The sequence below is a fragment of the Electrona antarctica genome, assembly GCF_951216825.1.
Source record: "Electrona antarctica genome assembly, chromosome: 15".
In the NCBI taxonomy this organism is placed as follows: Eukaryota; Metazoa; Chordata; class Actinopteri; order Myctophiformes; family Myctophidae; genus Electrona; species Electrona antarctica.
Genome location: NC_136796.1, coordinates 36,964,495 through 36,981,894, shown reverse-complemented (window position 1 = coordinate 36,981,894; position 17,400 = coordinate 36,964,495). Strand labels below are relative to the sequence as shown.

Sequence of the window (17,400 nt, the reverse complement as noted above, 5' to 3'; positions counted from 1 at the left end):
GGGCTCCCCTGGCACCATTCGTCTCAGTTACAAGGAGTCAAGGTCTGGGGGTCCCTGCCCTGCCCTGCCTGCCCACCCTGTGCCATCACTTGGGATTCTCTCACCCTCCCAAGCGCCACTTAAACATGCTCAGCAGATACACAATTAGACACACACACACACACACACACACACACACACACACACACACACACACACACACACACACACACACACACACACACACACACACACACACACACACACACACACACACACACACACACACACACACACACACACACACACACACACACACACACACACACACACACACACACACACACACACACACACACATGCTGGCTAATCACCAACTGCTCACTTTGTCTCACTTCTTACACGCACACACACGGTGGTCCATGGGGGAAAACAGCAGATTGTGGTGGTGTGAAGGTCCCCCAAAGGCCCTTGAAATGAACAGCCATTATCAGTAGTACCTGCAACCACAAGTCTAGAGAGGCTGCAAACAAACCACAGATATTCAACACCTACGGTAGGCTGGAACACTTCCTGTGTCTCGCATGAGCACGGTTCAGGTTCTGCAGACCTACTGTACTGTAGGCAGTGGTGGAAAGGAGCAACCAAGTACATTCACTTAAGTAGGCCTACTGTACTTAACTCATTTAGGCCCGACCTCGAAATTTAAAAAACGTCTTCTAAATCCTCCAGTTTTCTGAAATAAATATTTTCACAATTTTTCAAAAATAGCAGACCTACAAGCTCGTAGCGCGCCACTCGGTGGCGCGCTATGAGCTTGTAGATCTGCTATTTTTGAATAGATAAATTATAACATAATGTTTAAAACACCAAAAGGGGTTCCCGCCCAAAATGGGTTAAACACTTTCCTGCCAGGATGAATTCATTAATTCACCTCGTATTGCCAGCATTTTCAACCGTTCGAACCTTATTTTGAAGAGCCAAAACCCGGAAGCGGATGTTACAAATGTTACTACTACTGTCTGTGTTGTCGCATCCACTCCCGGTCTCCCGATCAGCAACGAGAAAGCCTCATCGCGAGGATCACAGCGTCGGCTATGGCCTATGGGCCAAGGAATAAAGCTTGTTTTGACCAGAAATGCCACCTGGGACAAGGAATTGGAGATAAAGGCGATTGAAAGAAACAGATAGAGTGGACGTCGTGGGTGCACGAGAAATTCAAGATGGCGCGTTCCAGTCTCTTTGACGTCACCAGCTAGCAAGCCAATGAGAGTAGCATCTCAACTCGATCGATCAAAAGCTCTATAAAAGACCCTTTGGCGTGAATCTACGGCGCTAATGGCGGGCTCAGAGTTAATACAAATTTTAGGTATTATTTGTACTTTTATTGAGTGAGCTTGTTTGCTCGTTTGGTTGCGTTTGTGTCATTCTCCATTTTGTTTCTGTTTCCATTGCTACCGTCTCTATGACCCAATTCCCTCTCAAGGACGAAGGATTATCTTATGATTTGTATGTATTCTTTCCCACGTGAAAGGCCAGGAATGTGACAACAAATCTTTCACAGCAACTCATAGTGACATTCAGTCACTAGCATTAGGACAGAATCTAGGAGGACCACATACCATTCTACTCAGATTTAATTTGGTTCGTCAGTATCTGTCTATGAAATTAAGCCTTCTTCACTGGTTTTATTCAAGCACGTGGAATGGTATTCAAGAACATATACAACTCCCCGCCAAAATAAACCTGATGCAACCCGCCGTGGCTTAGCGTTGTGCCAGTTGGAGGGAGTGAGACGTCTCCGCCTTTATGCCACCTCGGGGAAACATTTGGGATCTTTGACTGACATTTACACGAAACGCAAGTGGAAATCGGTTCGAAAGAAGCAGAAACATTGTACCCTGGCAAAGGGCCCGATCTGCACAAAAACAGAGCTATAGCTGCAGTAGTTTTCTGATATCGCCCATTGAGCACAGCATGGGTTTCTAGTGAGCATCAAAAACGTTTGAGAGTGCCATGATTAAGGAGGTAAAAGCACTAGATATTGTGCGAGGGGGGGAAACAGAATGGACTGATATAGTTACATAGCTGAATCATGTGCACCCCCACCCCCCCCAGGGCTTTGGGGCGGACAGCGAGAGGCCACCGAGACATTCGCAGTCACTTTAATTGTCCTTGGATGAGAATTTAAAAAAAAAAATGCATGACAAGCCACCTCTGTTTACTTTCAATGGCTGGCGTTTTTCCCCCTCTCCAAAGTTAAACAATGGATATATGAGTGGAAAAGGATCTCTCTCTCTCTCTCTCTCTCTCTCTCTCTCTCTCTCTCTCTCTCTCTCTCTGTATGGGACTAAAGCTGTTACAAGAGGAAGCTGCACGCATAACTGCCCATTAAAAAGCGCTTGCCAATGAGTCTTCCACACAGTGACTTTAAGTGCTGCCCATTGCCTCTTGGAGGTGTCAAACGTATAATTGAAATTTTGAAACTTGGTCCGTGTCAACGTTCCAAATTCAAGTCATTGGAGTGTGTCACAGGAGTGCTGCATGTTGCATACACCCCTCCACCACCACCACTAAATGTGTTGATTTCGTCGACTAATACTATGACAAAAAATGTTCGTCGACTACCTTTTTTCACTGACGAAAACTCAATGGAAACTAAATTAAAACTAAGACTAAATATATTGACAATTTCGTCAACAAATAAAAACTAGACTAAAATGTTAGGAAGGGACTAGTGGACAAGAGAGCCAGTATAAGTCATTTTACACTTGGTTGCATGCTGAAAATAGCAGATCTACAAGCTCACAACGCGTCGCACAACGCAAATCAGTCATTACGACGGCATCAAGGCCCGCCAAAATACATTTGGTCGACTAAATCAACTGTAGATGTAGAGTCGACCAAAACTAGACTAACACTAAGACATTCCAGGTGACTAAAATGAGACAAACTAAATGAAAACTATTCAAGAGACTACCTAAAACCAAAATTTGCTGTCAAAACCAACACTGCCTCCTCCATATGATTCAAACTCTCTCCTTGTCAGCTTTTATACAGCGGGGCTTGCTACCACGTGCCACCCCTCTAGTCACTGGCGCTGCCGTTGCCAGAAAACTGCATCACTCCCAACAACGCAGGCTGGTCCTTGGCCGGCATCCATGTGTTGAGATGGGGAAAAATGCATGTAATTGGTGAGAATCTCTGGCTTCCATCGAGACAGTAATTGGCCAGAGAGAGCCCTTGTGAGAAATGTGCCGCGCAAACGTTTTCCCTGATAATCCCATCTTGTGAGCATCTGGCAGCGCCGGTTGGTTATAATGGCTGAGAAACACAATGGAGACATACATGTATGTACAGAGCAGGAGGAACAAGGGTGGGAACGTTCTTAACCCATTCAGGCCTGATGTCGACATTTAAAAAAAAAAAAAAAATCTAAATCATGACAATTTTCTGAAAGATTTTAGGCACATTTTAACGATTTTTCAAAAATAGCGGACCTACAAGTTCATAGCGCGCCACTCGGTGGCGCGCTATGAGCTTGTAGATCTGCTATTTTTCAATAGCTAAAGTATAACATAATGTTTAAAACACCAAAAGGGGTTCCCGCCCAAAATGGGTTAAGGCGGGAAAAGCAGAGTGATAGGACATTATAAATACAATGCATGGTAAAGGACTACATCCATCTATAAATGCACCGAGCCTCTGTCTGTGTGTGTACTGTTGCAATCCACGTAACTCCATAAATGTTTCGCCCCACCGACTTCAAATTAGACACGCGCGTTCCACACCACCACAGGGAGTGCAGTGCCCGGTGTCGAGTCGGTCGGATCCACGGTTCGGTTGTCCAGAACCGCCCCAAAAAGGCCTGCCCATGGTCCATATACCTGTATGGAGCTGGCCTGTTCTGACATCATTCTGACGTCTGCATAGAATCCCTCGACTCTATATTTGTGCATGCCTGACAAAGAACTCCATATGGGCATGAAAGGGACAAAGACATAATATCTGGGTAAGGAAATGCATGCATTTCCAACGGGCACCGCCCTAGTGTACATAACATAATATAAGATGACTCAAGATAATTAGCTAATTTAGCGCGCACGTGCGTGCAACCTGTGCGTGCGTGTTACAAAGAATGCAGACGAACTATAGGATCCAGTGTATTACTCTGGGTTAGTAACAAGGGCATCGTATAGCTATCCACTTTACAGGTACTGCACAGGTTTATAATCCAATAATAACGGTTTCAAACGAATGACAGAAGCATTCTAAGAAGGAGAATGAGCGTTATATTGGTTTGGCCAATAATACCAATATATAAGCCATTATTTTACTTTATCAGCCCTTATTTTACTTTTTGACTATGCCAAAGGTACCTGCAATAATGCAGCCAATGTGTCCCAGTTTTTCTTTTGTTCTCAAATAGAAACTTTAATCAAATTTAAAAATTTGAATTTCAATAAGATTCCAACATTTTGCCCCTTTTTCTTTCTTTTCCGTCTGTCCGTCCCTCCGTCCAGTTAATATCGTAATACTGATATATTATTGATTTCGGCTTTTACAATTCCAAACATGCCCCGCTTGAATTACTTTGATGTCCAATATGTGTGTAACTTTTTATGTAACTTTTCTGGATTCCAATTAAAAAATTGCAAAATATAATTCAGTATTCCAAATACAAGCTAAAGAAGAGCTTGTAGACCACCCCCGGATGTAGGACTCTCCAAAATCAGGATCAGACAGACACAAACATCTGGCATCAGCCAGGCTCTACTGTGCCAATATGGACCCGTACAACGCTCCAAGCACATCCCCATGTTTACCGTAGTACCTGGAACCTGGCAACGTCTGCTGCCAGTTGTAGCAACAAGGTCATTTTTACAGCTTGGCAGCAATGGGGGCAAGCAACCTAGAAGAGTGTCTGTCCATCTGTCTGTCTACTCTTCTACAGCATCTGTCTGTGGCTGCTAATCTTGCGAATCATAGTGTGTCGCAGTCCCGCCCCCTTTCATGACGACGACAGGCCCGGAAAATAATTCCCCATTCATTTTTCCCCATAGACGTTTCAAAAAGTATTTATTTAAAGACAAAGGACAAAGCCAACTCTTGTTGTGACAAATCATGACGATAAACACAATGTTTTGGGCCGAATCACTTTTTAAGTGGTGCAACCACTTCATTAAGGAGCTTTGTGTGTCCGTGTGGGTGGCTGGCTGGCTGGGTGGCTGGCTGGCTGGGTCTGTCCGAGCACGAAAATAGCTGTTTCCGGGTCTGGATGTTCCGGGGACCCCCCGGCGACCCCCGGGGACCCCCACACGGTAACTCTGTCATTTCTCGACGTTTCGGACGCGGGCGGCTCGCCGGAACCGGGCCGGCACATTATATTAATTGATTGCCTGAGTCCCATGGTGGGAGTTCTGCTCTGGTTTTGGTGAATATTAAGTAGTTCTGGTCATTTTGTGGGGGGGCACACTGGGGTCACGCATTAAAAGTCAATTAATTCACAAACCTAGCATCAGATTTGTATTGTTGACCTATTTCTAAAATATTAGTGCAACTTTCGCTCACCTTTGACCCCTCTATCACATGGAACTACTTTTTGGGCGTAGTGATATAGACAGTTACGTAAAAATGACATTAGTTTTGAGAATTAATTTACTTTTAATGCATCCCCAGTGTGCCCCCCACAAAATGACCGGAACTACTTAATATTTCACAGCAGAACTCCCACCATGGGACCATCAATGAATACAGTTGCAACCACTATATTATTGGTAAGTATTTCATACAGCTTAAGTAAAAATAAATCTGAACTATCCCGTTAAACTATCCCTCAGCCTGACACAGATTGCTTTAAAAATACTTCAGCTTTCAAAAGTGCATGCTTTCAGCTCATTTATACTGCCAGATCGCTGCGTTTAGCTTCTGCCACGTCCTTTCAGAGCATGCTCTTATTTTGAAGACCAAAAAAAACGCATAGGCCGTGAACCAGAAGTAAAAACGGCTGTGTAATGTGTCCCGCAATCTTATTTTAATTTCACCTAAAAGTTCTGGTTATTTCCTGTTTAGTCGATCGCCAAGCAAACGAGGGTCATTCAGACGGTGGCGACGGGCGCGATCAAACGTTTAATCAATAAAAATGTCAAAAGACGTCTGTGGCGGGGAGCGCCATTGAAAGAAATACGTATAAAGTGGCGGGGAATAAGTTAAAGATGGAGTGCCGTGATTGTTGTACTGTACTCTGTTTTGTATGTGTCTATGGAGTTAACATTACTCTAATAGACCCCCAGGTGTGGTTAGAATATACAAATATGTCTTCTCTGTGTATGGTTGGTTTCTTCCTGAAAGCTGAAAGCCTTTGAGTCAAAATTCCCGAATCGAAAAGTCACCAGTTTAGTGACATCATAACCCTAACCCCTCCCCCATTATCACACAACAACATCTGTGGGCGAGGCTTAAGTTCAGGTGGGTGGTGCTAAGGTGAAAACCAGGCATACTTAATGAACTGGTGGGTGTGGCCACATAAAAACATAATTTTAAAACTTAAAAAAAAGAAAATCTTCCTCCTAGTAAAATCATAGTAGCTGCATTTTCAAATTTCAAAAGGTTTGAGGAAGCACTGATGTAGAGAGCAAAATCAAGGGAATAAAGGTCACCATGTACTGTACCAGCAGACTATTCATATGCCAATATTGTCTTCATGTGCCTCTTTAGACAGGAACATCCACCGTTGTACAATACAACAGGAAGGAGTGGTCTGTAAACTTCAGAAGGATTCTACTCGGTGCAGCCAGAGTGCAAATAAAACTAGCTAAAATGTAGCTTCCTCTGCCAGTGATCAAGGCACGGATCAATCACTATGAGCATGATCAAATGCACCAAGCACGAGCGGTGCAAATATGCATTTCATAGTTGAGCAGTGAGAGCAGGCTGGCCACTGGCCCTGCAGCTATACAACCACAGAGTGACTTACTGGGAGAGAACTGGGAACGCTGTCAATGCAAAGTACAGAGTCTACCGGCCATAACACCACACACACTGACAGACACACACACACACACGCACACCAAAAACGAACCCACACACAGAGACAGACACGCACACAAACATGTTCGCAGATACAAAAACACGTCATCAACGTGCATGCAGACGGAGCCTGCATCTCTGAAGAAGCAGACGAGAGCACAAACACACAGAATAGAATGATGCAAATCAACAACAGTAACACAAAGAAGTGAAAGAACACAAGCAACGTGTATGTACATAATAGGCGCACGCACGCACACGCACACGCACACGCACACACACACACACACACACACACACACACACACACCCCAATATCCATGTGCTGCAGGCCACTATGTATAAGCCATCTGGTCCACGTTAAGTGCAATATAAAAAGCCTCATTCAGATACATGGTGAGTGTGGATGCAAACTTGGCACAGTGTGGACCACCCCCGCCCCCCCCTCACCCACCAACACCACCACCTCTCACTGCTTAGGACTGATTTAAGTCTAGACATCATATTGGAAAATGGCTCGCACGCCACAAATACATTCGGAACGTTCCGGCACCACTGCCTACTGCCATGCTATTTATAAATGGAGATGGAGCTCTGTGTGTGTGTGTGTGTGTGTGTGTGTGTGTGTGTGTGTGTGTGTGTGTGTGTGTGTGTGTGTGTGTGTGTGTGTGTGTGTGTGTGTGTGTGTACCTGTTTGAGAATAGGTGGAGCAGAGAAATGCTAGGTGCATGTCAGCTAATGGAAAACAAATGCAGACAAAGTCGCAAAGAATATATACATAACGTCAGTGTTTCATTAATGGCTAATCTGGCCAACCTGGAGGGCTGTGTTTGAGAGGCCTAGTAGGACCAGGAAAGAACCTAATAGTTAGTGTGCATGCGTCATACTGTAAAACGAGCATCAAGCAATACGATTTCAAAAACACAAACATTCATGCGATTCGCAGATGATGTTGCTATGAATTACATTTATAAGTTTGATCTGAAAGAAGGTCAATGTAAAAAACAAAAGACCTAACGAACGAACGAACGAACGAACAAACGAACGAACGAAAGAAAGAAGTAGCAATGAAATGGCTAACAGAGGACAGACTGTGATGGACAAAGTGACCATCATGTTAACAGAAATAAGAAAGACAGCATGTGAAATTGATAGAGAGTGAGTGGAAATGGAGTGTGTGTGTGACGTGCGTGTGCGCGCGCATGTGTGTGTGTGTGTCTGTCTGTCTGTCCACTTTTCTATGTGCGAGACTGGGCAGAACAGACAGATCTATAGACAGGATCCAGAGAGACCCAGTGACTCCGTTCCTTCCATTAAGGATGTGTCCTGTTCTGTCGACACAATAGAACTGCTGCTTTTCATTGAAGACATCTAATCAGAGATGTAGGTCATGTAGACCTATAAGACTTACGTTTTTGAAATGGTTCCCTGAAGGATTGGCAAAAAAAGAAGCTCAATCATTGCTACAATCTGCCAGTTCTATATGAGCAATAGCTATTTTCAGCTGCCACTACATTTGTTTTCATTGTTGTTGTTTTCATTGATATTTTTTGGGGCTTTTTGCCTTTATTGATAGATTAACAGTAGCTTGACAGGAAACGGCGAGAGAGATGGTGGGGAAGACACGCAGCAAAGGTTGCCGGGATCAGGACTCGAACCAGCAAAAGGTGCCTGGACCGCTCGGCCGGCCCAGGCCGTTTTCATTGTTGTTTAACCTTTTAAAACCGGGAAAGCTTTTTGTATAACCACTTTAGCTGTTCAAAAATATGTGCAAATCTAATGGTGGCATTTCTATCTCTGGAACCCCAATTTATATTGTTAAATCAAAATGTACAAATGTACAAATGGAACCAAACAGACCTGTTAGGGTCCGTTTGGTTCCATTTGAGTTACAGACCCATAAGGGTCCATTTGGTTCCTAACTATCATTTAGCTGGGGACCCCATGGAACTCCCTTAAGGTCCCCTGGGGGTCCCCGGATCCCACTTTGGGAACCCCCGGGCTAGTGTGTAAGTCAAACTCTACCTTGGACACGAATTAGTGAAATGCAAAATGCATTCACTGGTTGAGTGCCACAGAAATCAGGAGGTGATCCCTCGCAAACTCACCAGAAGAAACTGGGTGAACTCTCCGTAGTTCATCTCCTTGTTCCGCTCCTTGCCGAAGTGCAGCCGCATGAACTCACAGTCCCAGTTGAAGGGGATGTGTTGGTGGACGGTGGTCTGACTGAACACCTGCTTCACGTCCTCTGTGGAGTAGAGGAAAAAAGGGGGGTAGGGAAAATATACATGGTCATCTTCACCCATTTAGGCCTGACGTCGAAATAAATAAAAAGTCGTCTGAATTATATTCAAAGATTTGTGCCACATTTTCACGATTTTTCAAAAATAGCAGACCTACAAGCTCGTAGAGCTTGTAGATCTGCTATTTTTCAATAGCTAAAGTATAACATAATGCTAACACCAAAAGGGGTTCCCGCCCAAAATGGGTTAACCCATTTAGTTTAGTTTTCTGAAAAACCTGTTTCTATGTCAGATGGTGCTCAACCTTTTTCATGTCAAGGACCCCCAGAATTATATGTATTTGGGAACGGACCCCCATCTGAAAATATGTTGTTCCAGGGACCCCCAGAAGCAAAGATTTGAGTTAAAATAGTTCGCTAGGCAGGTGTAAGTGCCATCCAGCCGTTTCTCTAATTTCTTTGAAAAGTGTCCATGTCTCGGAGCCATAGAGTAGAATCGGCTCGACGGTCGTCCTAAATATCTTTACTATCCTAGTTTGAAAGTCCTTTTGGGAAGAAGATATATATGAACCCAAATACTTGTAGTCATCAACCTGATATAAGTGAAGTTGAAGGTTGCCCATGCATGATGTAGGGCTGTAGGCCATGCCAACCCTCTAAGGTTAATCCATCAATTGATATGACTTGCAGCTATTCTATTATTTATTATGTCCTATAATGTATAGGAGAGCTGGGATGTGTCTTTGGCATTGTTAAAATGAAAACAGAGGAAACTATGGCAACATATACTGTACTGTAGTTTATATTGTGCTGTTTAGTGCAAATGCATTTGACACAATGGTAATATAGTTCTCGAGCCATTGCCATTTCATGTCCTCGATTCAGTTTGATGCCAACATACTCTTTTACTGTACTTAATAGGTGTCTGATAATATCAGATAATCTGTTCTACTTTGAAAAGCAGTATATCCTATACAGGTGACACAATTAAAGTGAAGTGCTTGTAAATGTAAACAAAACCGTGTCCGCCTACATTCCGTTTGCTAGCCAAGGGTGGTGGTGGCGAGGGCTGTGGTGGTGGGTGAGAGGAAGGGGTGAGATAGATCACTGTGTGCGTGCGTGCGTGCGTGCGTGCGTGCGATTGGCAGCATTACTCTGAAGTCTGGAACCCTGAGGTGGGAAGAGAGGAGAACATTTGAACTTGTTGCATATTTCACATTTGCCTAATTGATTTAAACAGGCCTAATGCCAGGCATTCTGTAGGTGTGCGAGGTCCCGGTACATTAGGGTTGATTTGAAATGCACCGCACACGTCTTGCTCGGAAAGCAGGGAAGAGTATACGCGGATTTCCTTTTAATTGTTTCTGTCGACGGGGAGGAAGATCATTGCAGCTGATTATATATGCACATATGTAAATGTTCATATTTAAAAGGCTCAATTAGAGTGAAGGTGTCTCAGTGGCAATTAAAAGGTTTGTTGTTTTTCTGCCTCTTCCAAAAGGTTAATGAATATCCCAATGCCAGTGAGCAATGAGCCTTGCGCACAAGTGGAAAATTGCATGAAAAACATTACGCGCATTACACCATGCACAGACACTGACTGTCTGTCTGTCTGCCACTCCGCATCGGCCCGACCAGTCCACCGAAAGCTAAATAACTTGTGACTGAGACTATGGACTTGTCAAAGTTGCTTTATTGTGATGTGTTGCAGAATTCCTCTTTTCTCGGCCCCTCTCCAGTTCTCTTTGGCGCTCGTTAGATGAAAGGGCCGCCGCCCTCTCCAAGTCAACCAAAATAACAACTCCCTACTTTATTACCTATTTAAAAGCATTAATTGCTGTGGCTTAAGTTGCATTAAAGCCTAGTTTGTTTTTCCAAGCAATAAATGGCATGCACTCTGATTTCATTTTATTTCATTTTTCTGTAAAGCCGTTTTTATTTGATAATAACCCCTGAGTAATTTCAATTAAGTACAAGCGGCAAAGCACGCAGCATTTTTAAACAAGGGGTTGAATGCATGTTTTCTTTTTTTCTTTTTTACTGCATACTACAAATAATGAATCCATAATTTGCTGGAATCTAGAGTTCATAAAAACTGTAACGGAACGTATAGCACATGAAATGCAGTTACTGTAGTTGTATCAGAGCCAGAAAGATAAAAAGAGTAGTGTTGAAAACACCCCTCCAAAAAAACAACAGAAAAAAAGAGGGCATGGTGTTGACAGGTCCATAAAAGCTGATAATATAAACTGTAGCGGTGCTGCCTGCACCTATCCCTTTAAAGAGTTAAAGGCTGTATATTTATTGCCTCATTAAAGTGTAAAAAAAACCATGCGGCGGAGCTGTCTCGATCCAAAAAAGTACTAGTCTGACTGAAATAAAAATTGCCTCTCGTTCTTGCCATCCCTCAATTTCTCAGATTTTGTCAAAGAAATGTAGTTTTTCTCCCTCTCTCCCTCTCTCTCTTCTGTCTCTCTCTTCTGTTTCTCTTTCTCTGTGCTCATTCGGCGACGCAGCGTGTTTGGTAATAAGAAACAGGTCGCTCTGTTGGTTTGTTTTTGTTTCTTTAGTAAGGCTATAATTTGGGGCTCATGTTCAGTGTCTCTGTCTTCTACTGGCTGCAGAGGCTCAGACAGACAGACAGACAGCAACATTTTTTTTCCCTTCCAAGCGTAGTAGAGCCACGAAGAAACCTCGGCACTACGCAGCTTTAACCCTGCACTGTCACGTATCATTTAAGACCCACTGACTGTGAGTTTAGGAACTTGAGTCTCAATCGTAATTAATTCGCACCCCGTCGAGATTGAAGTGGACATTTTTGTCAAATATAATCATGAACCTCCTGCAGTATAGGACCTGGGGGTTGGGTCGTTATGACTTACTAATGTTTCCCTTATAAATGTAATGCAGTTAATATCGTAATACTGATAATAGTATTGATTTCAGCTGTTACAATTCCAAACATGCAAACATGACCCTTTTTAATTCAGTCTATATTAATGACTAGAATTTAAATGTTGTCTTTTTTATGTCCAATGTTTTTGCATTTAAGTTCATAAAGTTAATATAACTATAAGTAAATGCATTTGAAATTACTTTTCAGGATTCCAGTTCAAAAATAGCAAAAAAATAATAATAATCTGGCTCAAAGTGCGACGCATTTTGAGCTTGTATCAGCTATTTTTGTTACGACAGTAATATGCACATGTGGCCCTCTGGAGTGAGTGTGGAACTATAGTGGCCCTCTGGAGTGAGTGTGGAACTATAGTGGCCCTCTGGAGTGAGTGTGGAACTATAGTGGCCCTCTGGAGTGAGTGTGGAACTATAGTGGCCCTCTCCAGCTTCAATGTTGTCCACCCCCTGGCCTACAGTACATAACAGAAGTTGGCAACTCTGGTTTAGTTGGGCCGTTGGTCCGAGGCATGGACGCGGGGGCTATAGTACTTACCAAATGTGACCATGCCGTTGCCCGTTTTGTCAAACAACAGGAACGCCACCATGAAGAGGGCATCTGGGGCGCAGAGCACTGACTCAAACGCAACAAACTCCTGGAAGCAAATCAGCCTGGGACAGGTGGATAGAGAAACACAGAAGAGTGCAGGTTAAAAGAGCTATAGAGTTAAATACTGTCACGTCTCAGGACATGCTCTTCTAACAAATTCAATCTGTGGCACCCTACTGTCCAGTGTCCACAACCATAGAAATTGATTGATTGAATAGTATATTAGACAGAATGTAAAAACAGCAACAGAGTACAGTCAAACACCAAAAAAAAGTCCTTGCGGTCTTGTTTCCATTTAGGCCCTATGCAATCAATTCATAGACATGGCATGAACAATAACAACAAGATTCAATATCATCATAGGTAATAAAAATAAATCCATGACAACATAGTAAAAATAAAAACACTGTATATACAATGAGGCGAAAAGGGGAAAAAAGGGGGGGGGGAGGGGGTGATCATTTCCTCTCCCTTGGGCCTGCTGAAAGGTGGATTTTCAGGCCTGTTTTAAAAGATGCAAGTGATTTGCATTTTTTGAGGGGTGGGGTGAGGGCATTCCACGCTTGGGTGGCGGTGCTGTAGAAGGAGAATTTACCCATATTCGTTTTAAAAATGGGTGGTACCCGATCGTTGTCCCCTCGCTCCCGAAACAGACACACATTATTTATTCAGTACAAAAATACAACAAGTGTGCCATGATACAACGGATTAAACGGATACCAGTTCTGACACATTGACTGCCCCTGGTGGGCGAAAGTGATGGCGCTTCACTGCCGACCCGGACCTACTTGGTTTTAGTGTGACGCACGTCCGTTTTGGCATTACATTTTAGATGCTAAATATTAGCGTCAATGCTAGCGAGCTAAATAGAGGCCATCCTTGCTCTAGAAATCTAGAAATTGATCTTGTCCGGGATCACCGGACAAGATCAAGACCTCCGAACTTCGGCGTTTGGTCAACACCATGGAGAGCTCCGTAGATTTAGAGTTACGAGCCTTTTCAGTGGGCCTGTATACAAGAAGTGAACGGCAGTGCGCATGCGCGAAACAAGGTGCTGTACTGTACTTGTGCTGTACGTACTGTACAAGCCCGCATCCCTGGCCTGTGTGTGTGTGTGTGTGTGTGTGTGTGTGTGTGTGTGTGTGTGTGTGTGTGTGTGTGTGTGTGGTGTGTGGTGTGTGTGTGTTCACCAACAGTGACACTTGGTGGTGAACAAACGCTAAAATGCTATTTTCGTGCTCGGACAGACCCAGCCACCCAGGATTTTATATGACGGAATATTCCGTCAGAAGCAGACAATTTGTTAATACCCAAAATATGATGTGACAATGGTTTCTATCACACAGTAGCAAACTGGCACACTTGCAACAGCGTTATCGTTCAGATGTGAGAATAATTCAACAAGTCATTTAGCCCAGTAGCGTATTATTCCACTTCTAATGTCATAAACTCAGTCACCATGACTGTATGAAAATAAGAGCTTTTTTTTTTTTTTTTAAGCTCAGCATATGCCGCCCGTCTACCCTGGCAGCAGCTGGCACAGACTGTGAAAAGAATAATGATATATATTTCGCTGTGCCATTTTAAACAAAGTGGACAGGCAGGGGAGTTAGCTGGAAAGCAACTAAGGGAAATCCTTCAATATTATAAACTTAATACAATATGAACCGTAGTGAAATGTCTAAATGGGCCAAGGCACAGGAAAGACGTTGAGCGGTAGCCTAGATGCACTGAAATTAACCTCATCAACACCGTTAGTAAATAAAGACCCTACCAGAGCAGTGGTTTTCAACCAGTGGTCTAGTGGGGACCACCAGTGGTCCTTGAGGGGGTTCCAGGTGGTCCCCCAGCTACATGATGGAAAGTTGGTAACCAAATGGACCCTTATAGATCCTTTAACTCTTGAGAGTGTAAAATGAAACCAAATGGACCCTTTCATTTTACATTCTCGAGAGTTAAATTATTGTTAAACATCTGCATTACTTAATTTAAGTCTACACATTTTGATCAACATTTACCTGTTATCCATCCTATGGTACCAACATCAATAATTCAATACAGCATGGAATTGTGGAAAAACTTTATCCAACGATAACAAAATATCCCTTAGTTTGGGGTCTGCGACTCTGCGAGGCTAAATGTCATCAAATGGTGATCTGTGGCTCAGATACAGAATAAATAATGGGCCTTGATATTAAAAGGGTTTAAAACCACTGTACCAGAGTAGCTGTTTGGGCGTATAGTATGTTTTGCGTGCGCCTATTTTGCCCAAGTCTTAGTGTTCTATTCATCAATAACAAAAAGAATAAACATGTATCATAATCAACATGACAAGAATATACGGGTGGGTGTATATGAACCCATTGGGACCCCCAATGCGAGAATGGTGAGGACACAATCTAGTCCTAAATCTGGCCAGAGTCCCCTCAAGTCCATTATGAATTTCACAAATGGATAGGATAATTACAGGAGGGGGGTCAGCGCTAACGAGCAGTCCCTGAGCATCTACCTATTAAATCTATTTCAATTTATGGAGGTGGGGGTGTAGCAATGATTACATTTTTTGCTGGCCGCACTAATTAATTATGTTACTGATGAAATTCAGAGGAGAGAGAGTGAGAGAGTGTGTGTGTGTGTGTGTGTGTGTGTGTGTGTGTGTGTGTGTGTGTGTGTGTGTGTGTGTGTGTGTGTGTGTGTGTGTGTGTGTGTGTGTGTGTGTGTGTGTGTGTGTGTGAGTGAGAGAGAGTGAGAGAGAGACATGGACGTGTGGTTGTTCATGGATGTACGTGTGCATGCTCACATCTGTGAGCGTAAATATCTCAAGTGTGCACGAACCTGAACAAACATGTGTGTGTGTTGGAGGGAGGGGGGGAGAGAGAGAGAGAGAGAGAGAGAGAGAGAGATAGAGAAAGCAGAAAAAAGCAGACATACACAGAAATCCAGAGCGAATAACATTTCTCTGCCCGTGACGCTCGAAAATAGAAAATACATTTAAATCGTGAGACTAATTGCTGTATTAACTAGCCAGGCAGTTTTAAGAACAGGGGGGGGGGGGTGGCAGGGGGTACAGAAGCACACCACCGCACTTCGCCAAGCATCAGCTGTTAAGGACAAAGCAAGTATCAGCAGTGATCTGAGCATTATACTGAACAATGAGCGTTCCTATCAGACGCGGACGGACGTTCTTTGAGAAGCCGAGTCGACAAATGTGCTTACATTGTGAAGCGCGTACTGGTGACGGGAAGTAGACGGCGCTACGATTCACAGACAGAGGTTTGTGCTGGTGGCTATAGGCTAGTCGGTGCACGTCAGACCTGGCTATAGAGTTGATCACAAAGACGATTGGGCCGTGGCTTAAGACCGCGAGACCAGACAAGATCCAGGAGGCCTTACCGTAAAATATACACGCATATACAGTACTTGTACCTACTACCTGCTCATAGTACTCTCATAAACATGAGATAGATCAGTGGGTTTCAACCTGTGGTCCGGAGACCACCAGTGGTCCTTGAGGGGGTTCCAGGTGGTCCCCAGCCCAGCTAAATGATGTAACCAAATGGACCCTTATTAGATCTTTAACTCTTTTGAGTGTAAAATGAAACCAAATGGACCCTTACGGATCCATTTGGTTTCATGTTAGGCTCTCAAGAGTTACATTATTGTTAAACAGCTACATTAAGTTAATTTACAAGAAGTCTGCACAATTAGAGAATGTAGATTTTTTTTAAATAATGTATCGTTTGCCTGTCATCTCTCCTATCGTACAAACATCTATACAGCATGGAATTGTAGACAAAATCTTATCCAACGACAACTAAATATTAAAAGTTTTGGGTCTGAGAGGTAAATAATAAATAATGGGCCTTGATATGAACAGGGTTGAAAACCACTGAAATAGATACACGTGGGCACATTACATACACAAATACAGTACTGTATTTGTGTATGTAATGTGCATTTGTACATACAGTACACACTGTTAACACATACTGGCATACACCGTACACACACACACACACACACACACACACACATGCCCACTCAGCTCTCTAGCCAAGGATGAAGCTCATGATGGTTGATTAGCAGCGCCATGACGACTACAAAACAATTACGATGGGAGGGGAAGCCATCGCTCGACTAGTATGTAGCGCCGACCCCATCGAGACACGCAATAATCAAATCAACAGACGGCATCTCCCAACCATCAACTGGCTATGGCATGTCTCCAGGCTTTCCTCTCGTCTATACAGTACGTGTACACAGTCAGACTGCAACGGTCGGACTGTGCACACAACGGGGCTGATGTGATAGCGATACAGCAGCCCAAGTCCGCAGAGTATACTTAATGCATCATTCCCTGGGATTTGTTGTGTCTTTAAATTGACTACAACCGTCGGCCTCCCGTGACGTGCGTCATTCTCGTATTCCTGTGGTTATCTATGGAACCGTGTGAGACTCGGATGGACCGGCACTCGCGCACAAAACTTCCGCGTACGCCTCGAGTCGAGCGTACGACTCTGAAAACGAAGGCCTGAAAGATTTCCATTGTTCTAGTGCCGACTACAGTCTGGTTTTGACACCTTGTTTTTTTCCTGACAGCTTTGTTCTTCTTCATCCTGTCTCTGTCATGCCCCTGCAGGAGATATAT

At 43.6% G+C, this 17,400-nt stretch overlaps 1 protein-coding gene across 1 annotated transcript in view; it reads right to left on the bottom strand.

Moving 5' to 3' along the window:
- slc25a13 (solute carrier family 25 member 13) overlaps positions 1-17,400 on the bottom strand; it is an 86,506-nt gene that overhangs the window by 59,170 nt on the left and 9,936 nt on the right. The window contains exons 4-5 of the mRNA XM_079523350.1: positions 12,699-12,814; positions 9,117-9,256 (exon numbers count right to left, since the gene is read on the bottom strand). Of these exons, the coding sequence (XP_079379476.1) occupies positions 9,117-9,256; positions 12,699-12,814 (256 nt within the window). The remainder of the gene's footprint in view (positions 1-9,116; positions 9,257-12,698; positions 12,815-17,400) is intronic.